The sequence below is a fragment of the Hypanus sabinus genome, chromosome 18, assembly GCF_030144855.1.
Source record: "Hypanus sabinus isolate sHypSab1 chromosome 18, sHypSab1.hap1, whole genome shotgun sequence".
In the NCBI taxonomy this organism is placed as follows: domain Eukaryota; kingdom Metazoa; phylum Chordata; class Chondrichthyes; order Myliobatiformes; family Dasyatidae; genus Hypanus; species Hypanus sabinus.
Window position 1 is genome coordinate 36,734,317 of NC_082723.1, and position 27,612 is coordinate 36,761,928.

The 27,612-nt window shown below is 43.9% G+C and overlaps 1 protein-coding gene across 1 annotated transcript; it reads right to left on the reverse strand.

Moving 5' to 3' along the window:
* Window positions 1–4,027: 4,027 nt before the first annotated feature.
* On the reverse strand, window positions 4,028–27,612 carry exosc2 (exosome component 2). The gene is made up of 10 exons (XM_059994107.1): window positions 27,499–27,612; window positions 27,099–27,347; window positions 16,722–16,823; window positions 12,760–12,805; window positions 11,533–11,622; window positions 10,563–10,628; window positions 10,170–10,238; window positions 9,561–9,737; window positions 7,273–7,401; window positions 4,028–4,749 (listed from the first exon to the last, which is right to left on the reverse strand). The coding sequence occupies exons 2-10, from the start codon at window positions 27,212–27,214 to the stop codon at window positions 4,669–4,671; spliced, it is 876 nt and encodes a 291-aa protein (XP_059850090.1). The 5' UTR covers window positions 27,215–27,347; window positions 27,499–27,612; the 3' UTR covers window positions 4,028–4,668.

Genomic DNA, 27,612 nt, shown 5'->3' on the forward strand with positions numbered 1-27,612 from the left:
AGGTTGTTACAGGAAGCAAACAACAAAATTGCTGCGCCTTTGGCGATTAATTTAAAAAATATATAAATTACATGGAACTTACCTATGCCTTTCACCTAACACTTATGTTGAAATTTGTTCCGGGTCGTTGATCCAATTTAAGTCAGATTACATTTATTTCAGTGACCCACGATGGAGTTTTGGATTGTCAATCTGGCAAAAAATGTTGTACACTATTGTTTTAGGCCACATTCCACAGTTCCGGACTCAAAATGCTTTTGTTTCTCTCCTCACCAGTAGTTTCGTTTTACACGGTAATTAAATCACTCCCCAAAATATAATCTCATTGGACTTTAAAGTTTTGGAGAGTAGCATCATTCTGATAAATCCAAGTCGTGCTCTCTCCAAAATCAGAATATGCTAGGATGCAATGTGCCCAAAGCTTCATAATACTCCAGCTTTGGCTTCTTCCCCGTTCCTTTCCAGTCCTGATAAAGGGTCTCAGTCCGAAACATCAAGTTTATTCCTCTCCATACTTGCTGCCTGACCTGCTGAGTTCCTCCAGCATTTTGTGCATGTACATAGTACTCCAGATATAGTCTAATAGGAGTGCTGTAGAATATATTTTATCCCTTTGAACTTGAGGTCCATTATATTAGTCTTTCCAATTATTTGCCATGTTTGTTCAAGATATTTTAATGATCTGTTGTCTTAGATTCCAAACTGCACAGCCACCAAACCTTCCATAGGTCTCCACCGCTGCTACATTTCTCACTTAGAAATTTCTGGATCCTAAGTAGGTGAGTTCACCTTACCTAAACTGAATTGTATTTTCTCCAATTCTATTCATTCATCCAGCCTTCTATTTTTAAACGTATATATCATGATTTGAGCATTACTGGTAAGGTCATTACTAACTACCCTGAACAAGACATCATGCTTGGACATTCAAAAGTTCCATTTCCATGCTTTTGGAGTCACAAATTAACCATTAAGAATGGCTAAATTCCTCTGAAGCATTATCAGATTTTTTAATTATTTTTATTACTTCCCATCATAGGATTTCAATTTAGCTCTGTCCAAGCTGCTGGATTAGTGTGTGATAGCAAAACCACTGCACTGCCACTATACCCATTTAATACTTTCATCAATATATTTTGTTGGCAATTATTGAATCTATGCCTTTCTATTCCTAATATCTGTAATTTAAAAATGAAGAATAGTGGATTCCCCCACACACAAAAATCACATCTGTCCTAATTTCAGTGTCTGTCTATTCTACCACATAGACTATTATAACAATCTGCCTTCAAGTCAACAAGTTTCTGTTTTGGCCATCTCTGTATGGATTTTATTCAAAAGACTCTAAACATTTATCACATCAGAGCTGTTCCACTGCTCAGTATTGCAGTCACCATCATTGTTATGTGCCACGGCGTCTGACGTGGCCAATCATGGTCACCGTACAAGTGATTTGCCATTGCTTTCTGGGCAGTGTCTTTACAACACGGCTGACACCAGCCATTATCAATACTCTCCAGATTGTCTCCTTGGTGTCAGTGGTAACATAGTGCACCATCTGCACCCATGGCTTCATGTGATCCCGCTTGGGGGGCTAAGCAGATGCTACACCTTGCCCGAGGGTGACCTGCAGGCTAGTGGAGGGAAGGAGTGCCTTACACCACCTTTGGTAGAGATGTATCTCCACTCCAGTGGCTGTTCAAAAGGAATCAGTGAGCTTAATCAAGTAATGATCTACCTTTTCTAAACCCAGGTTCTCTCTCTGATCAACTAAACACTTAAAAGTTGTTGAGTCAGTGCTTCCTTGATTATAAACTTCAGTAATTTCCCAAACACAGCTGTTAGGATAATTGGTCTATAATTTCCTGCTTTCCCCTTTTTTAATCACAAATACATAAGCTACAAGATTTTCCTGCAGTGAACAACTCACCGCCTGCCACTCAGGAATCTTTCCACAATCTGCAAGGCATGTTAGAAATATGATGCAATTTTCTCCACTAGCCTGGAGGAGTACATCCCTAACACCGTTCAAAACCTAAAACTATCCCAGACCAAACAACACACAAAAAATGCTGGAGGAACTCAGCAGGCCAGGCAGCAGCTATGGAAAAAAGTACAGTTGAGACCCTTCGGCAGGAATGGGGAAAAGAAGATCCAAGAACAAGCTACCCACTTGGTGGGTATCTGACATATTTATGAAGTGTACTGACTATAAAGTGCACTACAATTTCAAATGCAAGTGCAGCAGACCACTCACTATAGTTCCCCTTCAACCATCCTGACTAGAAATGTGTCACCAATTCAACATTGTTGGGTCCAAGTTCTGGAACTGCCTATTCAACTGCACTTTTAACTTGAAGGATTGCAGAGCTTCAGGGATCACCACTACCTTATCAAGGACAATTAGAAATTAACAATAAATGTGAGTTGTGCCAGATACCCCAAAAACATTTAAAATGTGCTATGTGTAATTTTACAATCAAAAGGAATGGCTGCCAGGCTAAGACAACTTTGGGAAATGATCTGGAATGTTTTCATCAAGGTTAAAACTAGGGGTGGATATCATTTGCCCTTAGGGATTTGTCACCTTTGATAATTTTGTTGAGTTCCCTTCTCATAAAATCTTACCTTAATTGGGGTATCCACCATTTTCTTTTGCTATGTTGAGAAAGATATTAATTCATTTAAATTCCATGGCCCTAATTTTGACATTCCCTTTCCACACTTACTTTCACCCACATCTTAAAACATCTAACTTTATCCAAATATCCTTATTGGTGTCTTGGTGTCAAAGGCTGCTTAGTGATATTCCGGTGAAATATCTCTTGCAGCATTAATCGTACAAAAATGCAAGTTGTGGGAAGATGTCTTAAAATAAAGATTATTTTGACATTCAAAATAAAATCTTCATATTCTTAGTTGTTCTCCTACACTTTCAAAGGAACAGCACAAAGGAAAATACAGTACAGTTGCAAGAAAACATTTGTGAACCCTTTGCAATTACCCGATTTTCTGCATTAATTGCTCATAAAATGTGGTCTGATCGTCACCGAAGTCACACACCATTTAAACAATCACAGTCCAGGTTCAAAAAAGTATGTGAACCTCCGGCCTTCTACAAAAGCTATTTGGAGTCAGGTGTTCCAATCATGAGATGAGATTGGAGGTGTGGTTTGTAGAGGTGCCCTGCCCTATAAACAAAGATACACAATATCAGATTACTGACAGAGCCTGCTCTTCTCAAGAAAGATCTGTTCATGTGCACTACGCCTCAATCAAAACAACTTTCAGAGGACCTTAGAATAGTAGAGATGCATAAAGCTGAATAAAGCTACAAAAGCATTTCTACAGACCTGAATGTTCATCAGTGCACAGTAAGAGAAATTGTCTACAAATGGAGGAAATTCAGTACTGTTGCTACTCTCCCTAGGAATGGGGTCCTGCAAAGATCACACCAAGAGAACAATGTGCAATGCTGAAGGAAGTGAACAAGAACCCAAAGGTAACAGCAAAAGACCTGCAGAAAACTCTAGAACTTGCTAACTTCTCTGTTCATGTGTCCACGACAAGAAAAACACTGAACAAGAATGCTGTTCATAGAAGGTCACCTTGGAGGAAACCACTGCTCTCCAAAATAAAAACATTGCTGCACATCTCAAGTTTGCAAAAGACTACCTGAATGTTCCACGACACTTCCAGGACAATGTTCTGTGGCCAGATGAGAGAAAAGTTGAACTTTTTGGCAGAAATGCACACCACTACGTTTGGAGGGAAAGAGGCACCACACACCAACACCAAAACCTCATCCCAACTGTGAAGCATGGTGGAAGGAGCATTATGGTTTGGGGCTGCTTTGCTGCCTCAGGGCCTGGACAGCTTGCAATCGTTGAGGGAACAATTAATTCAAAATTGTATTAAGACATTTTACAGAAGAATGTCAGTTTAACAATCCATCGCCTGAAGCTTAATATGTAACAAGACAATGATTCAAAACACAAGAGTAAATCAACAACAGAATGGTTTAAAGAAAAGAAAATTTGTGCTTTGTAATGGCCAAGTCAGAAACCAGACCTTAAACCCAAATGAGATACTGTGGCATGACCTGAAAAGGGCTGTTCGTGCAAGGTATCCCAGAAATATTGATGAACTGAACCAGTTTTGTTTGGAGGAATGTTCTAAAATTCCTTCTTGCCATTGTGTAAGTCTGATCAGCAGGTACAGAAAACGTTTGGTGGAGGTTATTGCTGCTAAAGGTGGTTCTACCAGTTATGAAATACAAGGGTTCACATATGTTCTCCAGCCTGGCCCATGAATGATTATGTGTTCAATTAAGACATGAAAAGTACAATTGTTTGTGTGTTATTAGTTTAGGCAGATTGTGTTTGTTTATTTTTGTGACTTAGATGAAGATTAGACCACGCATTAATGCAGAAAATGAGGTAATTGCAAACAGTTCACAAACCTTTTCTTGCCACTGTAACTCATTAAAAGGGTCAATGTGAAACTCTGTACAAGGTGTTGTTAAACTGGAATTTTACTATATTAAAGATACTGAATGAATGTTAGTTATTAGTACATAAAGATAAATTGTTTTAATATGATCCAGCAACAAATACAATATATTACAGTATTTTACAAAAATAAGAAAAATCAAATTAGTGCATGATATTAGCCCTCCTGATTTATTAACCGTTGCCTTGTCTCCATCACTATTTCTTCCATTATTTCTGGCTTCAGAATATCCTTAATCTGAAATCAGAACAGAAACAACTTAGTAAAATGGAAATTTATGTAATTGATACATTTACAACAGATTTTATAGGTACACTTTCATCATGCATACAATACTGTACAGAAGTCTTTAAGTGTGTATATATATAGAGAGCTAAGGGCCTAAGACTTTTGCACAGTACTGTACTTGTCAACATGGAGCAGACAGTGAGCTTGTAAATTGGCAGAAGCAAAAGATATTGAGAATGGCGAGGGTCAGGTGGCAGAGGATTGCCAAGGCCAGTGGTGGCATGGGTGCAGACACTCCCAGCCCTGAGACACCAGGCAAGGTCATTTGATTCCAAACAATTGGTTTATTAGTCATTACAGAATGTCTTTCTGGTGCTTCCTGCTCTCCTCCCTCTTCCCAACCATGATAAACTTCTCTCTCTGCCCCCTCCCCACTCTCAGTCCACAATACCGACCCACATCAGAACCAGGTATCACTCACACATCTCATGAAATTTGGGATTTTTTTTGCAGCAGTAGTACAGAGCTATACATAAAATTTCTACAGTACTGTGCAAAAGTCTTGGGCACTCTAGCTATATATATCTTAAAACTTTTGCATAGTATTGTAGTACACTTAATCATCAGAAACTAAAGTCATAAGTGGTGGTAGCTTACTCCCATCAGGGAGGAGGCTAATAGCATCCACACTAGGACCACCAGACTCAAAAACAGTTACTTTCCCCAAGCAGTACTACTTTATCATTTCCTGTCAGTCACCTTATGTACAGACTTGTGTCACTTTATGGACATACAATTAATCTACATATATAAGCTATATTTATGTATTCAATGTGTTTTCTTTGTGTTCTTTATTTTTTGTGCTGCATCGGATCTGGGATAACAATTATTTCGTTCTCCTTTATGTTTGTGTACTGGAAATGACATTAAAAAATCTTGAATCTTGATAACAATATAACACGATAATTTACACCCTATCCTCGTTATATGCATCTTCAGACTATGCGGTTTCACAGTTATGCGAGGAACTTATTTCTACCAATGTCTCCTTATATGTGTCCAAAACTCAGTTATGTGAGAAGCACCGCTTTCCCGCCAATACAAGTCACGTGTGCACGCCTCAATCTCACTGTGCACGTGCCTCACAGTCTCACTCCCGCCAGTCTCGCATTGGTTTTGGTAACGTATGGACATGTGATCTTGCGGTCTTAAACTTTTGTTGGTTTTACCTACGGTACAGTAATTTTGTGCTTGAAATAGATAACTATGCCGCATAATCGTCTGATGTCATGTTTAGGGCCATCAGCCAAGCAGCAGAGAACCGCTTTAACGCTTGAAGAAAAGTTGGAAATTATAAACAGTGCGGCATCAGCTGAAGGTAACACAGCTCTGGGGCGCTACTGCCAGGAACAGTATCTTCCCTTTAAAGTTCTTTTGTTGCTTGACAATGCGCCAGCCCACCCTAAACATTTGGACAGCATTCCTCCTAACATAACAGTGCGTTTCCTGCCACCTAACACAACATCGCTGATTCAGCCACTCGACCAAGGTGTGATCCATACTCAAGGCGGTTTTTTTATGGCGAACTATCAGATGCTGCAAGCAACAGATAATTTTGAAAATCCTGGGAGTTTACCAACAGTGAGGGAATGGCGGAAGTCCAAACACTTGGCACAAATGGCGATGGACATGGACCCAAGTTTAGAACGGAGTTCAGTCGTTCCCTGCCGTCAACCCTTCTTCCCTACAAGCAAATTTATGCTGAAAAAGAAAATGCTGCCAAGCAAACAACCCTCACCACTTTATTCAAACCAGTGTCATTTCCAGCTGCCGGGAGTTCTGTGAGTCTTCCTTCACCCCTTGCTGTGCTTGATATGATCCCGACACCACAACAACCACTCATCTCCCGGAGCTGCCTCTGTTGGTGAGTACTGTACACCCTAGTATGTTAACTTGCTATGATTTATTATGTTGAATATTACCTTAAATTGATTAAATATAATACAAATGTGCCTTGTGGTACTGCTTTTATGTTGTATTGGTATGAAAATGTGAATAAATTACAGATAAAACATATTTAGGAAGTCCTCTGGAAAGCATTCCTATTTTCTCTATATAAATAATTATTCACATTATGCGTCAACTGCAAGGAATGTATCCCCCGCATATAACGAGGATAGGGAGTACTCACTTTTACAGATGCTCAGTTTTCAAAATAATTCAAAACATGTTTTCAAACATTCGGCAATTATTCTGTATTTACAGTTGAAATCTTTTAAGATTCTTTTCTCTTAACTGCCTAAAAATGTTGACAGATTATATTCTTGTATGAAATAGGCAGAGACAAAAAGACAAATTGAAAGATCATGAAATTAGTTTCTAAAAGATATCAATTATATAATTATCAACTTTGTTAAAGTAACCAACTATTTGGTTCAAAACTAATTACTGGCATTTTTAAGACTGAGAAATCTAGCTAAATGTAGTTTAAAGACATACTGTGCCAAAACCATTCTGCGTTAGAGATGTTACCTGGTGATGCAATGATGCCTCATAACAATAGAGAACGCTGGTGTCGTAAAGCATCATCTTATGACTACTCAGGACTAAGATGCAATTGTGGAGTCGTGAGATCACTTCTCTGTCCGATAAAGAAACTGGCTGTAGTTAGAAAGAACAGAAATACTAGGATTAAGATGGATTAAATTTTATTAAATAAATAATGCTGGAAACATTTAACTGGTCAGGTAGCTGTGCTAACTTTCCCAGGGTGAGAACTAAAACAAACTTAGATTTGGAGAAAGGAGATGGTGAGTGGCAGTCTACACAAGGGAAAATTTGTGATAGAATGGAAGTCTCTCCTTTCATATTTTGCACTTTTCCTTCTCCTCCAACTTCCCACCAACCCATTTCTAAAAGGTTTTCTGTGAGAGGAGCTGCCAATTGGATGAAACTGCAGCCCTACCTGCCCATTATGGAAATCATGAAGGTCTCATGGCATTATTTTGAACAGCAAGAAAGTAGTCTCTGACGTTTGAGCCAATAATGAATCCTCAGGTAACACCATGAAAAACAGGTGTCTGACCATTGTAACACTGCTATTCATAAGATCTCTCCACAAGTAAAATAACAAAGCGCACTCAAGTCTCAGCCTTACGTGTATTTAAAAAGCTCTGATTGTGGAGCTTGAACCCACAACTTTCTGAATCAAGATTCAAGAGTTAATCTCCCAACTACAGCTGACACTTGAACTAAGTTATGCAAGATGATCAGTTATATTTCATATCTTTATTTTCTAAAGTACACAAGATATGCTGAATCCACAGTGTAGCTCTGAAGAATTCTATCAACTATAATATACAGGCAGTCCCCGGGTTACGAACAAGTTCCGTTCCTGAGTCCGTCTTTAAGTTGGATTTGTACTTAAGTCGGAACAAGTACATCCAGTATTATTTAGCGTCAGTTAGTCAAATGTTTGTCTTAGTATATAGTATATATTTTACCTTTCTATGCATATAAAACACTTAAGAAACATTATATATTCCAATAATTAAACCACTGCGTTGCTTAGTAATAATTGTAGCTTTCATCGGGGCAGGGCCTTTCATATGGTCCATTATTCTCACTTTATCCTTTAAAATTGTTCTGATCATTGATCGACTGTAGCCTAACGCTTTTCCAATGACCGATGGTGTTTCACCTCTTTCCAAGCACTTTATTATTTCCCCTTTATTTTCAATTGCGATCGCTTCACATCAATGGAACAGAAACACTGCGGGCAGCAGGTCCTGACTTCCACCAGCTCTTGAGGTCTGCTGGGTCCTAAGCCACTGCACTGAATTTCCCAAGTCCGAAAGTCCACCGCACTGAGACGGGTTAAATGGGACAAGTGGGGGCTGTGCTGGGTTTGGGTATTTGATCCTCCACAATATTCCGCATGGGAACTTAAACTGAGGTGGCAGTGTTTTTTTTTTACAAGGTCGAGTTGCAAGTTCGACATCAACCTGGCACGGATGGTACCAGAGTCACTGGATCGACATCAACCCAGCACGGGAGCAGTCTGTTGCTGAATCGAACTCGGGAACCTCCATTCTCCAGCCTGGCCTGATCTCACTGCACCACCAGCCGACCGGAATGGGGGGGCGGGGTCCTTTTTGCTAAGAAAATTTTAAACCAAATACAAAGTTACACAGCCAACAGCGTGTCAACGGCAACGACTTAAAATGGCAGACGGTGCTGCGATCCGACTTAAAATGACAGACGGTGTTCACCTTCCTCGGTTCGTAAGTACGAGTTGTCCGTAAGTCAGACGTTTGTAACTCGGGGACTACCTGTAGTATATCATACTCCCAGGAGCCTAACCCACAGAAAATACAAGCACAGTTAGTTCATCCAGTTCATGTCCGTTTTGACATTCCATAAGATCATATCTTTACCTCAGCATTCTTTCAATGATTATGTCAACACCTCTTAAATATCCTCAGTGATTTAATATTCATTGTCTCCTTGGGTGGAGATTTCCAAAGATTCATTACCGAAAAGGAAAAGACATTTATCATCTCTGTCCTAAATGGCCAACTCCTAATTTTAAGACTGACCCTTGGTTCTAAACATCTCAGTGGAACAAATTATTAATTCCACATCTATCCTGTCAAGCCCCAGAATTTTGTATGTTTCAAAGAAATGGACTCATGTTTCCCATATGACATCAAATGAGTGAATGCTTGCTGCATTCTCTCTATTACAGGTAAATCCTTCCTTAGTTAGGGAGTCTAGATCTGAACACAATTTTTTCAGTAGAATCATTCCTGGCACCTCACCTCAAGATTAGTCACAAATCCTCCGGCTTCATCCTCCTTCTGTTCAGTGATCGGATAAATCCAAATGAAGCCATTATTTCCCAGGATGATAGCTGCGCCACAAGGCAAATTGTGAAAATGAGTTTTACGACGTTTTATAAGGGAAGGAGAAACTTGGACCAGGGTACCTTGTCCTAGCTGTCCAAAGAATGGAAAAGAAGAAATGAATAATGCTTATGCGATTAATGCCAGTGCATCAAACAGGGGAAATAATACTCAAACATATCTTTATAACCTTAATCACTGTAAACTTCAAAGACCCCTAAGCTCCCCCAAATCTTCTTTCTCAATTTCTACCACTTCACAGCTGGCAACCATACCTTAACTTTAGCTCTGAAATTCTCAGTTCAAACTGTTGAGATGCTCCTAAAATGCTACAAACTGACCAGGTTTTTGATCACCTATCTTAACATCAAACACCATATCCTTAATTTCAGATGAGACTCGCTGCAACACTTAGGTATGTAAAAATCATGTATAAATGTGAATTGTGTTGAAATTTCAGGAAATTAACATTCTGTTGAAATTACCCTTTTATAAGTAAATAGACTCTGCATCTCCTGATCTTACCTTTCCATACTTCAGGCTCCTGGTATGCAAGGACAAGGCACCATCTGCAAAGACAGCTTGTACCTCTGCCTGAATGTATGATAAGGAAAATTATGCACAAGGAGCGAAAACAAATATTTTAAAAAGAGTGCTGTTTTTAAATGTTAGAATTTTTAAGAAATACTGTATTTCCTCTTCCTTCTGATTCTATTTGACTGCTTGAGTTTTTAGAGCATTTGTGTTTTTTTATTGCAAAAATTTTAACCTGCAATCCTGCCTGCCCTGCTGACTGTTTAAATTAACAAAGAGAGAAAAAGCATTGTTTCCCACCTACAGTTTATGCCATTTCATGCTAGGAGCGCCCAATAGAGGAACTAGACCCCAGATTTCCTTGCTAGTCAGTAAAAAGGATACACTAATCAGGTCTCCCTCTTGCAGGTAGTCCCTCATCATCAGCTCATCCTCGGCAGACCTTCTTCTCTGTAATGACAAGTTTGTATAAGAATACAGAAAGGACTGCTTGATCCAGAAACATATGTGAATAAGCAGCCAGTTTAATGAGTGGAACAACCCTCATTCAAAGTTCAAGGCAACACTCAATCAAGAATCAAAACTGCTCATTAACACGTACATGGAACCATAACAGAAAGCAGTTCCTAATGCATCGGGAATAATGCCCTTTGGAGTACTGACATCAGAATCAGGTTTGTCACTGACAAAGTCATGCTTATTGTTTTATAGCAGCAGTATAGTGCAGACAGAACAAATAACTTGCAATAATAAATTGATAAATCTGAAAGCAAAGAGGAAGAAGCTGTTTCTAAAACACTGAGTGTGGGTCTTTGGTTCCTATATTTCCTCCCTGATGGCAGTAATGAGAGGTTGCTGGCTGGGTCTACAACCCTCTGAAGCCTCTTACAGTCCCTCCTGTACACTAGAGCCTCCATACTAAGCAGTGATGCAATCAGTCAGAATGTTCTCCATGGTACATCTATAGTAATTTGCTAGCCTTTTGCAATGTACCAAATCTCCTCAAACTCCTAATGAAGTGAAGCTTTTGGCGTGTCTTCGTCATAATTAGATCAATATGGTGAACCTAGGATGAATTTTCTGAGACATTGAAGCCCTGGAACCCTTTCCACCAATGACCCCTCAATAGGGATTGGTTTGTGTTCTCCTGACTTCCCCTTCCTAAAGTTTACAATCAGTTCCTTCCTCCTGCAGATGCAGAGTAGATATGTTTTTACACTCTGGGGATGCCAGAAAGTATATTGTGCCTAAGAGGGGCGCTGGCAAGTATGAAGGTGCTTTGAGGGGTGTGGGCTAAAAAAGGTTCAGAAACACTGTACTACGTAAATGTCAGTAAATCAATTATCTCACTCACCAATTCTCCTCCAGGAAGATTAACAGAAGAGAGGAGGAGCACCGAGTCTAGTCTGGAGTTAGTTTCCACTTTCCATCGTTTCTGCTGAACCTACATGCATTTAAGGGAGAAAGCATTATATTTTTCTAGGATTCATGTATCCTGTATTTTCTAGCTAACCAGAGCACTTTATTTTGTCTCTGATGAAATCAACTTCAATTCCACTTCCTGACCTACTCCCACAATTTTCTTTAGAAAATATACTTGACCACATCAATTCTCCAGCTGCTGATGACTAACTGGGGCTGATTCTAAACATTTGGCAGGTATCCAGAGTGATAGCTCACTGGATCATAAGTAATACTTGGACCTAGTGACTACCCAACAAGTTACAGAGACGTGGTCTACTCATTCCTATTTCCTGGGGAGATTTTTAAATACATTTTCCAGATCACCTAGTTGCTGGACAGAGGGAAACTATCTAGCAGGATGCTCCACACTTTGTCAGTGTCATTTGGAACAAGTTTGATAGACTAGCTGAATGTTTCCTTCACTTCTATGACACACTCCACCTCCTTATTTATCATAAATTTAACTTCCAACTCACGCATAAAATTTAAGTTCTTAACAACAGCAAATTTGAAAAAGCAACACCACAGCTGACATTGAGAAACTAGCCCCAATTGCAAGGATATTCTTGAAAACATAACTGGAGTAGACCATTTATGGACCCAATGTCTAAATTTCCACAAATAAACCCATCAAATCTCTGCATTCTGCTGTCTGCTTTCTTAACACTTTGCTCAATGCTGTACCATTGCGACTCCATATTTATCCCACATTTTTATAACTCTGTCCTTGGGTTAACTATACTAAACAAATCCCTGGTTCAGATTTTGTTGGCTCATGTCATCAAAATGGAATGGTCAGCCCTCCTCAATTTTGATCAAGACAATGCTATCTTCAGAGTATTGCTAATTAGTAAGTTCTTGCTCATTACAAAGGTCTAATTACATAGAGAGGAGATAGGTTCAAATAATCTACCAGTCTTGTAAAAACTTCCAGGTTACCCTCTTTTCAACAGCATTTTCGACTGCTCTTCAAACAGTACAGTATCACAGAGGTCATTACATTTCCTAGTAAACAAACTTAGTCATTTGAAAATGTAAAGTTAATTTATAATTCATAAAATCAAGATATAAATATGATTAAACTCAGTTAAAATAAGAAGCATGATTTTGATCTTACCTCAGTGATCCTGCCCACCACAACATCACCAACTTCGCCATTATATCTACAGAGAGAAACAAGAAAATTGAAACTTTCAGCTTTAGCTACTCTGGACTTTGCAGATCCTCTGTCCGTTGCATTAATCTCACAAATAAGAAAGAAAATTTCAGCATTAAGGAGTTAGGCTGACAGTACAGCTTTCTAAGTATCACAAAGGTCCAACTGCATTTTTCTATTAATTTACTTAGTTCATCATAATTCGTGCCTGTGAAAACATTCTCGACCACCAGAAATTCTGGAGATGCTGAAAATCTTGAGCAACATACACAAAATGCCAAAGGAACTCAGCAGGTCAGGCAGCATCTATAGAGAGAAATAAAAAGTCAATATTTCAGGCTGAGCCACTTCATTGGGACTGGAAAAGAAGGGGGAAACGCCAGAAAGACATCCTAATATCTCCCCCAGCAAACAGCAGAACTGAGTTTATGAGAATAATCAGGTTATCCAGGTGTTTAAAAAAGTGTAAGGCATTTTGTAATTGAAAACTCCTTCTTCATTTAAGAGCTAAAATAAAGCTCATTCTTGCTTCCAATACTTTGCCTCATCTCACATCCAATATGGCTGTCACTGCAATAGGACTAATCAACAAGAAAAGTAGGAAAACACTTCAACATTCTTTACCTCCAGTCCAAAATCAGCATCCAGTTCCTTATCACAGTCTTAAAGGAGCTGCAGCTCAGTGCACTTTGGGCAGAAGTAGTTATCAGGGAGATTGGAAAATCCCCAGGGTCCCCCACATCTCACACAAGGAACAAACCACTAATATTGGATATTTTCTCAGTGCACTACCTATGTACCAGCAGAAAAAAACTTACTAGAAACTTACTTAGAACCTCCACCTGTACTTGCCCAAGCTTGTTGAGCCAAAGCCACACTCTACAACTGTCCACTCACATAATGGCTGCTTCACTTATACCTTGCTTTTTATTGACCGCTGCTGAGTGCCTAATAGATCATTGTGATTGCAACCCACCGAAGTCCTGAAAGCACCCAAGCTCTTTTCAAACCTCACACTGCATTACCAATGAATGACTTCCAGCACTGATTGCAATCTGTTGAAAAATTCCAAAGGCTCCAAGCTCTCTTTATACCTCATGCTGTGTCACCAACGAATGACCACTCATGATAATCACAGCCTGCTGAAAAGTCCCATAAGAATGAGATGATTATCCCTAAAGTAAATATTTGGAAGACAAAGGCACCAACTTGCCACCGGCAACACAGCACTACTTGATGAAAATCAAGGCCCAGGATAACAGTCTAGTCAACTTCACATAGATTGGGAACCACGGGTCTGCAAGTGAGATCTGCAAAGACAGCATGTGGCAAAATCCACCAGCAGTGCAGCCAGGAGCCTCGAAGAATAACAGAATTTGAATGACATGTGTACCTGTAATAGTCTGGTGGACCTCCACCTTACTGAGGCCCAGCAACAACTGTCAGACACCTCCTCTTATTAATCCCTCGAACAGGACCCCATTAAGAAGCACCAGGCCATTGTCTCCCACACCATCACCGACATTAACTATAGAGATCTCCGATCCACTGCCACCAACCTCACCTCATAGTTCCTTCACCACGCACCTCCCGTTTCCATCTCTTATCCTAGATCCACAAACCTGCCTGTCCAGGTAGACCCATTGTTTCTGCTTGTTCCTGCCCCACTGAATTTATATCTGCATGCCCCAACTCAGTTTTAACCCCCTCCACACCCCCCCCCAGTTCAGTCCCTTCCTAACTACATCTGTGACACTTCACACACTCTTGATCTTTTCAATGATTTCAAGTTCCCTGACCCCGATCATCTTATTTTCACAATTGATGTCAAGTCCCAATACACCTCCAGCCCCCACCAGGAAGGCCTCAAAGCTCTCCATTTCTGTCTGAACACCAGCCCCAACCTGTTCTCCTCCACCACCACTCTCCTCCAGTAGGCGGAACTTGACCTCACCTGAAAGGGCTGTTTGGGGCCCTGAATGGTGGTGAGGGAGGAGGTGTAGGAGCAGGTATAGCACTTGTTCTGCTTAACAATTTCTCTTTCGGTTCCTCCCACTTCCTTCAAACAAAAGGCGTAGCCATGGGCACTCACATGGGTCCCAGCTATGCCTGCCTGTTTGTCAGTCTACGTTCCAAGCCTACACAGGTATCACTCCCCAACTTTTCCTACACTACATCAACAACTACAATGGTGCTGCTTCCTGTACCCATGTGCAGTTCCCATTGCTTCCAATTTCCACCATGCCCTCAAATTTACCTGGTCCATTTCTGACATCTCCCTCCCCTTTCTCAATCTCTCTGTCTCTATATCTTTAGAGACAGCTTATCTACTGATATCTATTATAAACCCACCGATTCTAGCAGCTATCTCTTCCCACCATTACTTGTAAAAACGCCATCCCCTTCTCTCAATTCCTCTGTCTCTGCCACATCTGCTCTCAAGATGAGGCGTTTCATTTTAGAACTAAGGAGGTGTCCTCCTTCTTCAAAGAAAGCTTCCCTTCCTCCACCTCAATCACATCCCTAACATTTCGTGCATGCCTCCCCTCACCCCATCCTACCATCACCCCACCAGGGATGGGGTTCCTCATGTCCTCACCTCCCAGCCACCAGCCTCCTTGTCCAACACTCAATTATCCATAACTTCCGCCATCTCCAGTGGGATCCCACCACCAAGCACAAACCCCCCCCAACTTTCTGCTTGCCGCAGGGATTGCTCCCTACATGACTCCCTTGTCCATTCATCCCTCCCCCCACCGATCTCCCTCCTGGCAATTATCCTTGCAAGCAGAACAAGTGCTATACCTGCTCCTACACCTCCTCCCTCACTACCATTCAGGGCCCCAAACAGCCCTTTCAGGTGAGGCAACTCTTCACTCTCGAGTTTGTCGGGGTCATCTACTGCATCTGGTGCAGCCTCCTGTATATCAGTGAGACCCAACACAGATTGGGAGACCACTTCGCTGAGCACCTACCAGAAAAGGCGGGATCTCCCAGTGGCCACCTACTTTAATTCCACTTCCCATTCCGACATGCCAGTTTATTGCCTCCTCTACTGTTGCAGTAAGGCCACACTCAGGTTTGAAGAGCAATATTCTGTCTGGGTAGCCTCCAACCTGATGGCATGAACATCAATTTCTCGAACTTCCGGTAATGCACCTCCACCTTCCTTCATAATTTCCCTCTCTCACCTTATCTCCTTACCTGCCTATCAGCACTCTCTGGTGTTCCTCCTCCTTTCTTTCTTCCATGGGCTTCCGTCCTCTCCTATCAGATTCCCCCTTCTCCAGCCTTTATCTTTTTCACCAATCAACTTCCCAGCTCTTTATTTCACCCCCACCCCTCCCCGGGTTTCACCTACCACTTTGTATTTCTTCGTCGCCTCCCCCCCCCCCATCTTCTTACCCAGACTCCTCATCTTTTTTTTTCCAGTCCTGATGAAGGGTCTCAGCCTGAACTGTCAACTCTACTCTTTTCCATCGATACTGCCTGGCCTGCAGAGTTCCTTCAGCATTCTGTGTGTGTGGCTTGGATTTCCAGATCTGCAAACTTTCTCTCGTTTATGTACCAATATCAGCTTCCTTTCCATCATCCCCAGATCTGATCACACTCAATTAATTCCAAAGTTTGGCTTATATCATCTGTGTGCCCAAAGACTGGCCAAAACAAACACTATTCCAAATGCCATCACAATAAATAAATCCCATAAGGATGGAAAAGCTCATCAAAGACTCACGAAAGAAATGTAACATAGTAATGACACATGAAAATCCCTGGCCCAAGACTGCTGCTCAGTCTGGCAGAGAAACACAAAGGAAAGCACGAACATCGTTCCAATGAGAGCACAGAGTCCAGGCTAAGCAGTGGAAGGAGCGCACAATATTCCAAATAACTTACCCAGAAGCAATCAATTAAAGACTTACCTTGTTTGAAGTGGCTTGACACATATCAGCTTGTTCACTCGTTCCACAACCCCAGCAACAGATGCAATGAGCTTTTCATCTTCCATGTATGTACCATGGCCTCTGGAAAAAAAATGAGAAAAGGATGAAAATCTGAACAAAGTTCACAACCAGGAAAGAGTTATTTCAGCTTCTATTTTGCCTCTATTCTGAAACAGGATTGCTGACATCCCAGAATATCCTGGGTTCTCCAAGAATCAAATATTAAGACCTAACACCAATATAGACAACTCGAATAATTTCATTCTTTTTATTTATTTATTTATTTATTTTTATTTTCTTTTATTTCTTCCAGAGAAACCTGGAAGTAAAAATTGTGCTTATTTATTTCTTTGAATTATTTTGTTAGTTATAAAAACATTGACAATGAAAAAAACAACGGATAAGGATCTGTTGACTTTCCAGGGTTTAATATCGGGTTGCTTGTTTTCCATGGTTATATATAAATAATTTGGACTGAAAGAAAGGGGCCATAATTATAGTTTGCTGACTTGATCAAAATAACCAAGGAAGAAAGTGATCAGCTGCAGTTGCACATTAAGAGACCAGTTTAATGGGTTCAAAAGCAGCAAATGGAATTCGATCCTAAGTAAAATTATGTAATGCTTTGTGGAGGGAAAAGGAGGCAGAGGAAGTGATATCATAAGTGATACAGTACAGTAATAAGAAGGGAAATCTTAAGAGTATAAAAGAACAGATAGGAAGATGATATGAATATGTATGGAATACTTATTTTCATTAGCCAAGAATTGTACAAAATTCTATTTAGGCCACAAATAAAATATAGTGCACACCAAGGACATGATAGCAGTAAGAGTCTTGAGGAATTTAAGGACAATACCAGAATAGAGAAACACATTTGAGGCTAACTAAATTGGGCTACCACTTTTAAATAAAGTAGTGTAGCGGTGTGCTACATGCAGCGCTAAAATTACGACACGGAGTCGGTAACTGCAGTCAAAGGAAAAACTTTATTCGAAATCCTCAGCCTCAATTTTAAGCCTCCCTCAACCTGCCCCCCGTGGCACAGAGGCTCCAAAGCTCTGTGCTTGCAAACCCCCGTAGGCTATCTCCCTTAGCCGGAAAGCTGGCTAATTGTGAGCCGGTTCGGATGTGCCAGGAAATGGGTCGTCCCCCCCGCCCCCAGAACCGGCGATACACCCCCCAATGTCCACAGTCTGGGCCGGAACCTGCTTGGGAGGTCGGCCTCTGCGCCTAGGTGCCGGAAACTTGACAGGTTGCGCCAGGTCCACATTGGCCGGTTTGAGTCGGTCCACCGTGAAAACCTCTTCTTTCCCCCCAACGTCCAGCACGAACGTGGACCCGTTGTTCCGGAGCACCATAAACGGCCCCTCGTATGGCCGCTGCAGCAGTGGCCGATGCCCGCCCCTTCATACAAACACAAACTTACAGATCTGCAGGTCTTTGGGTATGCAGGTCGGGTTCTGCCCGTGCTGTGAAGTGGGTATGGGGGCCAGGTTACCGAGCTTCTCGCGTAGTCTGCCCAGGACTGCTGCGGGATCTTCCTCTTGCCCCTGTGGGGCTAGTAGGAACTCCCCGGGGACGACCAGGGGCGCGCCGTATACCAACTCGGCCGACGAGGCGTGCAGGTCATCTTTGGGTGCTGTGCAGATGCCGAGTAGGACCCAGGGAAGCTCGTCCGCCCAGTTGGCTCCTCGCAGGCAGGCCATGAGGGCCGACTTCAGGTGACGGTGGAAACGCTCCACCATTCGACTGTGGGTGGTAGGCAGTTGTATGGTGCAGCTGAGTCCCCAAAAGGCTGGCCATAGCTGACCACAGGTTGGAGGTGAACTGGGCGCCTCTGTCGGAGGTAATGTGGGCCGGTACACCAAAACGAGATATCCAGGTGGTGATCAGGGCTCGGGCGCAAGATTCGGAGGTGGTGTCGGTGAGCGGGACCGCCTCTGGCCATCTTGTGAACCCGTCCACGATAGTCAGGAGGTGCCGCGCACCACGCGACACTGGCAGGGGGCCCATGATATCCACATGAATGTGGTCGAAACGCCGGTGGGCGGGATTGAACTGCTGCGGTGGGGCTTTGGTGTGCCGCTGCACCTTGGCCGTCTGGCACTGCATGCACGTTTTGGCCCATTCACTGACCTGTTTGCGGAGTCCGTGCCAAACGAACCTGCTGGAAACCATCCGGACCACGTCCGGATGGAGGGATGCGCCAAGTTATGAATGGAGTCGAAAACACGGCGTCGCCAGGCTGTCGGGACAAAGGGACGGGGCTGGCCGGTGGCGACGTCACAGAGTAGGGTCCTCTCACCCGGGCCTACAGGGATGTCCTGGAGCTGTAAACCGGAGACTGCGGTTCTGTAACTCGGAATCTCCTCATCTGCCTGCTGTGCCTCTGCCAGTGCCTCAAAGTCTACCCCTTGGGAAAGGGCATGAACGGTAGGGCGAGAGAGCGCATCCGCCACGACATTGTCCGTGCCGGACTTCCGTCGTGTATTCAGAGGTGGCGTTGCTGGCGGGACGACCAGGGGTCGGACGCTTTCGTAAACGCAAAGTTAAGCGGTTTGTGGTCCGTGAACGCGGTGAAGGGCTGACCTTCTAGGAAGTACCTGAAATGCCGGATTGCCAGGTAGAGCGCCAACAGTTCCCGGTCGAAAGCACTGTACTTGAGCTCGGGTGGCCGCAGGTGTTTGCTGAAAAACGCCAGGGGTTGCCAGCGACCTGCGATGAGTTGCTCCAGCACCCCACCGACTGCCGTGTTAGATGCGTCCACTGTGAGGGCGGTAGGGGCGTCCATTCTGGGATGTACTAGCATTGCGGCGTTCGCCAAAGCTTCCTTCGTTTGAATGAAAGCGGCGGCGGACTCCTCGTCCCAGGTAATGTCCTTGCTCGGACCCAACATCAGGGCGAACAGGGGGCGCATGATCCGGGCAGCTGAAGGGAGGAAGCGGTGGTAGAAATTGACCATACCTACGAATTCCTGAAGGCCTTTGATCGTGGTGGGTCGGGGGAAGTGGCGGACCGCACCTACCTTAGCAGGCAGAGGGGTTGCCCCGTCTTTAGTAATCCTGTGGAAGTCAATGGTATCGAGTCCGAACTGGCATTTGGCGGGGTTGATTGTAAGACCGTACTCACTCAGTCGGGCGCAGAGTTGACGGAGGTGGGACAGATGCTCCTGACGACTGCTGCTGGCTATGAGGATGTCGTCCAAATAGATGAACACGAAGTCCAGGTCCCATCCCACCGCGTCCATTAACCACTGGAACGTCTGTGCGGCATTCTTCAGGCCGAACGGCATGCGGAGGAACTCGAAAAGGCCAAACGGGGTGATGAGAGCCGTTTTGGGGACGTCATCAGGATGCATCGGGATTTGATGGTACCCTCGGATGAGGTCTACCTTGGAGAAGATCCATGCGCCGTGCAGGTTTGCTGCAAAGTCCTGAATGTGCGGCACAGGGTAGCGGTCCGGTGTGGTAGCCTCATTCAGCCTGCGGTAGTCGCCACACGGTCTCCAGCCTCCCGTCGCTTTGGGCACCATGTGCAGGGGGGGAGGCCCATGGGCTGTCGGACCGCCGGATGATCCCCAATTCCTCCATCCTCTGGAACTCCTCTGCCAGTCGGAGCTTGTCCGGGGGAAGCCGCTGAGCGCAGGTGTGGAGGGGTGGTCCCTGGGTCGGGATGTGGTGCTGTACGCCGTGTTGGGGCATGGCCGCTGTGAACTGTGGAGCCAGAACCGATGGGAAATCCGCCAGGACCCTGGTGAAGTCGTTGTCAGACAGCGTGATGGAGCCGAGGTGAGGGGCTGGCAACTGGGCTGCACCCAGGGAGAACGTCTGAAAGGTCTTGGCGTGTACCAGTCTCTTCCTGGGCAGGTCGACCAGCACGCTGTGAGCCTGCAAAAAATCTGCACCCAAAAGCGGTTGGGCTACGGCGGCCAGTGTAAAGTCCCACGTGAACTGGCTGGAGCCGAACTGTAGCTGCACCTGCCGTTCACGGCCCTCGGGGGGGCCCCGGTGCCCTGCTGCGGGTGTCGTAACTCGTCGGAGGTAAAACGCTGGTCTCGGCACCAGTGTCGACCAAAAACCGGCGTCCCGACCTTCTGTCCCACACATACAGGAGGCTATCCCGATGGCCAGCCGCCCCTGGCGTTTCCCGGGAACTTGCAGGGCGGGCGACAACGGCGGGCTTCTGCGCCCCACTGCTGGTGGTAGAAGCACCAGTGTTCATTGGGCCGGGGGTTGGCGGGCTCTGTGGCCGGGCCTGGACTGGTTTGCTGCTGGGAGCGTGGCTGGGAGATCTGTGTGATGGACGCCCTGCTCACCTTTATGGCGTTCCACAGCAAGTCTGCCCGGGCTGCCACCTTCCGGGGGTCACTGAAATCCGCGTCAGACAGCAGCAGGCATATGTCCTCGGGCAGCTGCTCCAGGAATGCCTGCTCAAACATGAGGCAGGGCGTGTGTCCGTCGGCCAGAGACAACATCTCATTCATTGAAGCCGAAGGAGGTCTGTCGCCCAAGCCATCCAGGTGCAGTAAACGGGCAGCCCGCTCGCGCCGTGAGAGTCCGAAAGTCCTGAGGAGCAGGGCTTTGAATTCCGTGTACTTGCCGTCTGCCGGGGCAACTGTACGAACTCCGTGACCTGGGCCGCTGTGTCCTGGTCGAGGGAGCTCACCACGTAGTAGTAGTGGGTGTCTTCTGAGGTGATCTGGCGAACGTGGAATTGGGCTTCAGCTTGCTGGAACCATAGATTCTGTCGCTGTGTCCAGAAACCCAGCAGTTTCAACGAAACCGCTTGAACAGAGGCGGCGTCGGTCATTTCTGGTCCAAAAATCGTTTGGACCATCGGGGTCACCAATTGTAGTGGTGTGCTACATGCAGCGCTAAAATTACGACACGGAGTCGGTAACTGCAGTCGAAGGAAAAACTTTATTCGAAATCCTCAGCCTCACTTTTAAGCCTCCCTCAACCTGCCCCCCGTGGCGCAGAGGCTCCAAAGCTCTGTGCTCGCAAACCCCCGTAGGCTATCTCCCTTAGCCGGAAAGCTGGCTAATTGTGAGCCAGTTCGGATGTGCCAGGAAATGGGTCGCCACAGTACGGTAAAGGGGAAACAAGAGTGCAAGATCATGAGGCATCTAAGCAGCATAAACAGTATCTTCCTAAGAGAGGACAATAACTAAGCACATAATTTGCAAAAGAATTATAGTGAGTCTCCCCATTAAGCAAGTAGCAGATGTCTGGAATTCATTTTATGAAAGAGTGATAGAGGCAAAAGCCTTTATCAGTATTAAACCATTCCTAAATGAATGACGTGAGAACCTAAAAGACAATAGATAAAGACCTGGAAAGTATAGTTAACCTAGACAGTCTATTTTTGTTCACTGTGGACAGAATAGGCTATTTCTTTGGACAGTTACAAGTGTATTTGGTTTCAAATATTTAAAAAAAAACATTAATCACAAACTCAAGACGTATCAAAACTATTCAAATAATTATGAATTATTTGAAACAATTCATAAGTGGGAACCTCAGCAGTCAATTTGAAAATAAGAACTCCTACAATTGACCAGTAGTGTTGTAGGATGACATCAGATGGGATATTAGCAACAACTCTTCAAACACTTGTAAAGAAACATACTCAAATTAATGGCCTTCTGAAAAACGCTGATGGATTTTTGATTTAATGTATTTTCTTAGAGATGTATCCTTATCTACAATGCAAAGTCCCATCATCTGTTAATAATTGCAGCTCTGGTGGCATTTGATTTTTCTTGGGAATAAGGAAAAAACTTGGATTTATTTTTATCTCATCATTTCTCTGGCTCATGGTGTCACTGGCAAGGCCATTATTTACTACCCAATGCTAACTGCCCTTGAGAAGGTGTTGGCTGGCTGCTGCCTTGAACCATTGCAATCGTTTTGATAAAGATACTCACACATTCACATTGGGGAAGAAGTTTTAGATTTAGACCCAAATATACATTTTCAAATAGGATAGCTAACTTGCATCATGATCTTATTCACCTTTCTTAAACCTATTTAAACCTTTTTAAACCTATTCATTATACTGCTACCACCCGTGCTTTACAGTTCTGTAAAGCAAAGATTATTTCAAAAATAATGAAATGAAAAATTTATAAATATCAAAAAATTACTGTGAAGAGCAGTAAATAGTAAAAAATTAAATCAATGTTTGGTGTGACCACCCTTTGCCTTTAAAACTGCATCAATTCTCTTAGGTACACTGCTGTACAGTTTTATAACTGTCTTGTTTACTTTTCTCTCCAGGTAATCCTAGGCAGGCTTGATGGTGTTGAGATTAAGGACCTGTGAAGGTATACCATCTTTTTCAGAACTCTTTGTTCTTTTTACTGAAGGTAGTTCTTCATGACCTTGACCTTAACGAGTCATCATACTACCACAGAATGAAGTTGGGACCAATCAGACGCCTCCCTGTTGGTACTGTGTGATGGATGAGAATCCGCATGTACTCTCAGCATTGAGGATGCCAACCAGATCACCAAACTCCATTTGCAGAAATGCAGCCCCAGACCTGCAGGTACCTCCGCCATGCTTCACTGTTGGTTGCGGACACTCACTCATCCACAAAACACTTTCTAGCTCTGCTACGAACATGCTGCCTCTTACTTGAGTCAAAATTTTCAAATTTTGACTCATCAGTCCAAGCACTTGCTGGCACTGTTCAGCACCCCAGGCCTTGTGTTTTTGTGCACGGGCGAGTCTCCTCGCTTTGTTTCCACTTCAGAGGAATGGCTTTTTGACAGCAATTTTCCCATGAAGACCACTTCTTACAATACTTCTCCAGGCTGCAGAGGGGTGTACTTGGGTTCCAGTGGTTTCTGTGAGATCAGAGCTGATGACAGTGCTGGACCTCTTCCAATTTAGAAGGGATATCAGTTTGATCTATCTCTCATCTACTGCACTCAGTTTCCATGGCCAACCACTGTCTTTCTGGACTTCTGCCTTGCCCGTTTCTTTGTGCATCTTCAGAAGAACTTGGACAGCACATCTTGAAACTCCTGTCTGGTGTGAATTTTTGCTTGGGAGACCTTGCTGATGCAGGATGACCATCTTGTATCTTGTTGCCATGCTCACTCTTCCCATGTGTAAGAATTGAAAATTTGAAAGGTAAACTGCCCCACCCGCACCTTTTCAATTGGTTGCAACACCCTCGCCTTTTAGCTTGGTTGTCCTTTGCCCAGTTTGATTCCTTCAACACCCGTTTCAGTTAATCAGTTTAGTTCATTCAACTCATTATGTCATTGATGTTTGCTATGTTAGTTTGATTGTGCACTTGGCTATATACCTAAAAATTAATCAAGTTTTTATTTGAAAAGTTGCCCATTACTTAATATGTTACTCTCTTTAACAAAATACAAAAATGTCTCTGTAACTTCTAATTTTTGGGGAAAATGCATGCTTGGAAACCTAACATTTGTTCACTAATGCAGAAGACAAAAAAAAATAGAACAAAACTTAAACAAAAAATCTAGGATGCCTAAGACTCTTAACAGTACTGTATGTATATATGTTATGTATTTATAGTTAATGTGTTTTTTAATTATTGTGTTCTTTATCTTAATGTGCTTTTATATGCTGCATTGCATCCAGAGTAATAATTAGTTTGTTCTCTTTTACACTTGTGTACTGTAAATGACATTCTTGAATTTTCACCAAAAAGATCATCTCCAAACAATAAAACTAAAAACAGATTATTCGAAATTTCACTTCACAAGCACTAGTGGGGCTTAGTTCTGTGCAAATTGCTGTTAGGTTTCCTATAATACAGGTCCAACCAAGGTTACAAAGGCTTATGGACACACTATACATGAATGAGCATTTGGAAGACCAGCTGGATGGATTTGCCAGCTTCCACCAAGTTGCAATCATTGGCTGCCAGGTGGGAACCAGGTACTTGAAGGTGCATTTTTTCTCGACCAACCTAACCAAGTAGCCTCGCTGTCATTTGGCAAAATCCCTCATCGTCAAAGTTTTCCAAAGAACACGAAAGATCTTGTGTGGCTAGTGCTAAAATACATGCACAAAATGCTGGGCAAACTTAGCAAGTCAGGCAGCATCTATGGAGAGGAATAAACTGTCAACGTTTCAGGGCGAGACCCTGTATCAGAGAACGTTTATTCCACGTACAACAAGCTGGAGGAACTCAGAAGGTTGGGCAGCACCTGTAGAAACCAGCAGTCAACATTTCGGGCCAAGACCCTTCATCAGAACTGAAGAGGGAGTGCGTAGGGGCCCTATAAAGAAGGTGGGGGGAGGGTGGGAAGAAGGCTGGAAGGTGCCAGCTGAAAAACCAATCAGAGGGAAGATCAAGTGGTGGGGGAGGGAGAGCAGGGAGGGGATAGGCGGGAAAGGTGAAGAAGGAACGTAAGAGGAAAGCACTGTGTAGTAGAAGGCGGCAAAATCATGAGAAAGCTGATAGGCAGCTGGAGGAGGAGGCAGAGTGAAACTGGGATGGGGGAAGGGAGAGGGAGGGCATTACTGGAAGTTGGAGAATTCAACATTCACACCACGGGGCTGGAGACTACCCAGACGGTATATGAGGTGTTGCTCCTCCAACCTGAGTTTGGCCTCATCATGGCAGTAGAGCAGGCCATGTATGGACCATATCCGAATGGGAACGTGAAGGAGAGTTGAAGTGGGTGGCAACTGGGAGATCCTGTCTGTTGTGGTGCTCGACGAAGTAGTCTCAATCTGCTTCGGGTCTCGCCGATGTAGAGGCCGCACCGGGAGCACCGGATGCAATAGCTGACCCCAACAGACTCACAAGTGAAGTGTTGCCTCAACTGGAAGGACTGTTTGGGGCCCTGAATAGCGGTAAGAGAAGAGGTGTAGGGACAGGTGTAGCACTTATGTTTGCAGGGATAAGCACCAGGTGGGAGATCAGTGGGGAGGGACTGTGGACCAGGCAGTCACAGAGGGAACGATCCCTGCGAAAAGCAGAGAGAGAAAGAACTGTCCAACTTGAATTCTCCAACTTCCGGTAATTCCCTCCCTCCCCCTTCCCCCATCCCAGTTTCACTCTTCCTCCTCCTCCAGCTGCCTATCACCTCTCTCATGATTCTGCCTTACATTCTTTCACCTTTCCTGCCTATCCCCTCCCCCACCCCTTGATCTTTCCCCTTACTGGCTTTTCACCTGACACCCACCAGCCTTCTCCTTCCCACCCTCCTTCTTTATACGGCCCCTGCCCCCTCCCTCTTCAGTCCTGACGAGGGGTCTCGGCCGGAAACGTTGACTGCTCGTTTCCACGGATGCTGCCCGACCTGCTGAGTTCCTCCAGCTTGTTCCTGTTCCCTTGACCCCAGTATCTGCAGTGTACTTTGTGTTAACGTTTATTTCACTCCGCCTGACCTGCTGCACTCCCCAGCATTTTGTGTGTATTACTCTGGACTTCCAGCATTTACAGAACTTGCTGTCTCCCATCATGGACAGTCCCAAGCCCAGCTCTGAAAAGAGGTGTGTGTTGGGCATGGGGCTAGAAAACTCATTCCTTAAAAAACCAACTATAGAAACGCCAACGGTGGCTCCCGAAGCCTCATCCAAGGGAGACGAAGGATCTTCAAAAACAACTTGAAGGACTGAAGGATAGAGGACTCTGGCAAGCTCCGGCGACAACCTGTGCCCCAGAACAGGTGATGAGTTTAAGCCAAGCTGAACCTGTTGCATTTATGATGGTGCTGAAATACTCCGTAGCACATCAGTGGCCTTTCTGTGCCCGACCCTCACCAGGGATAAGCATCGCTTTCTAGAAAGCAAAATAAAACTACTGAAGGAACTCGGCGGATCGGGCAACATCTGGGTCGATATTTCAAGTCGAGCCCTCTATCGGTCATTTCTTTCCATCTACAAATGCTGCCGACCTGCCGAGTTCCTCCAGCAGTTTGTATACAATATTTGGTTTTCTCTACATCCAACTATTACTGCAAGATTTCATCATTTTACAGAGCTGAGGGAACACCCCTCGGACTTTTTTCCTCGAGAAACAAGTCCTGGCTATTCAACAATAATACATATTTAAGCATTAAACCTAACACCCACGTTATTTCGGTTTGCGCTTCCTCCCGCCATGCTGGATTTTCTTTGGACATAGCGAAACCGATGAAGAGGGCACAACGAGGCACAGTACTGAGCTGTAATATCCATCTGGGGCATCAAGCTCTCAAGTTAACAGTGTGCCCCAATTTCTGACCAAATGAAACTGCCCAAATACATCATTTAAAGTTGGCAGGGCACTGAACATGTGTAAACACGTGTAGTAGAACATACGTCATCTTACAGGGCACTAATCCTTTTTAAGATGGAAATTTCATGACTATTTTACCTCATAAAACCGGTATCTGTTGTGATCGTATCTCCCGGTGATACCAGATGTTTAGTAATTTCAGTTGATAGAGAAACGGGCTTTCGCGCCGTTGCTAACCGAATGTCCACCGCCATCTTTGTGATTGGCAAATCGCGGGCGCCAATAGTAACTCACTCCACCATCATTCATGCAGGCAAACCGTACCTCTCCGGAAAATACGATAAAATTTTTGCAGAGTTTATGGATCCGAAATTACCAATAAAATTTCTGGAAGATCAAGGAAATATGAAATAAAATACGTCAGAATGCTGGGAATACTCAGATCAGGGAAATGAAAACAAAGTTAACGTTTCAAATCGAAGCCCCCCCTCCATCAGATCATCTAAAGTTTAGATTCTAAAAAAAAGAAAACACGCACTGCATCTGACAAATGAGTAACGGTTTGAAAAAACCCATCGAATTTCTTCCACTGAGGGGAGCACAGAGTTTACCATTTCTAATAAAATATGCGGTTTTAACTTTCGCCATTTTT

What these genes read in the sequence shown, in the direction of transcription:
- exosc2 (XM_059994107.1), bottom strand. Translation starts at nt 27,214, where the DNA reads ATGGCGGTGGACATTCGGTTAGCAACGGCGCGAAAGCCCGTTTCTCTA. An exon ending in TGGTGGGCAGGATCACTGAG is followed by an intron (nt 11,623 to 12,759) that starts GTAAGATCAAAA and finishes AAATGCATGTAG; the next exon opens with GTTCAGCAGAAACGATGGAA. An exon ending in GGAGCCTGAAGTATGGAAAG is followed by an intron (nt 9,738 to 10,169) that starts GTAAGATCAGGA and finishes TTCTTTGGACAG; the next exon opens with CTAGGACAAGGTACCCTGGT.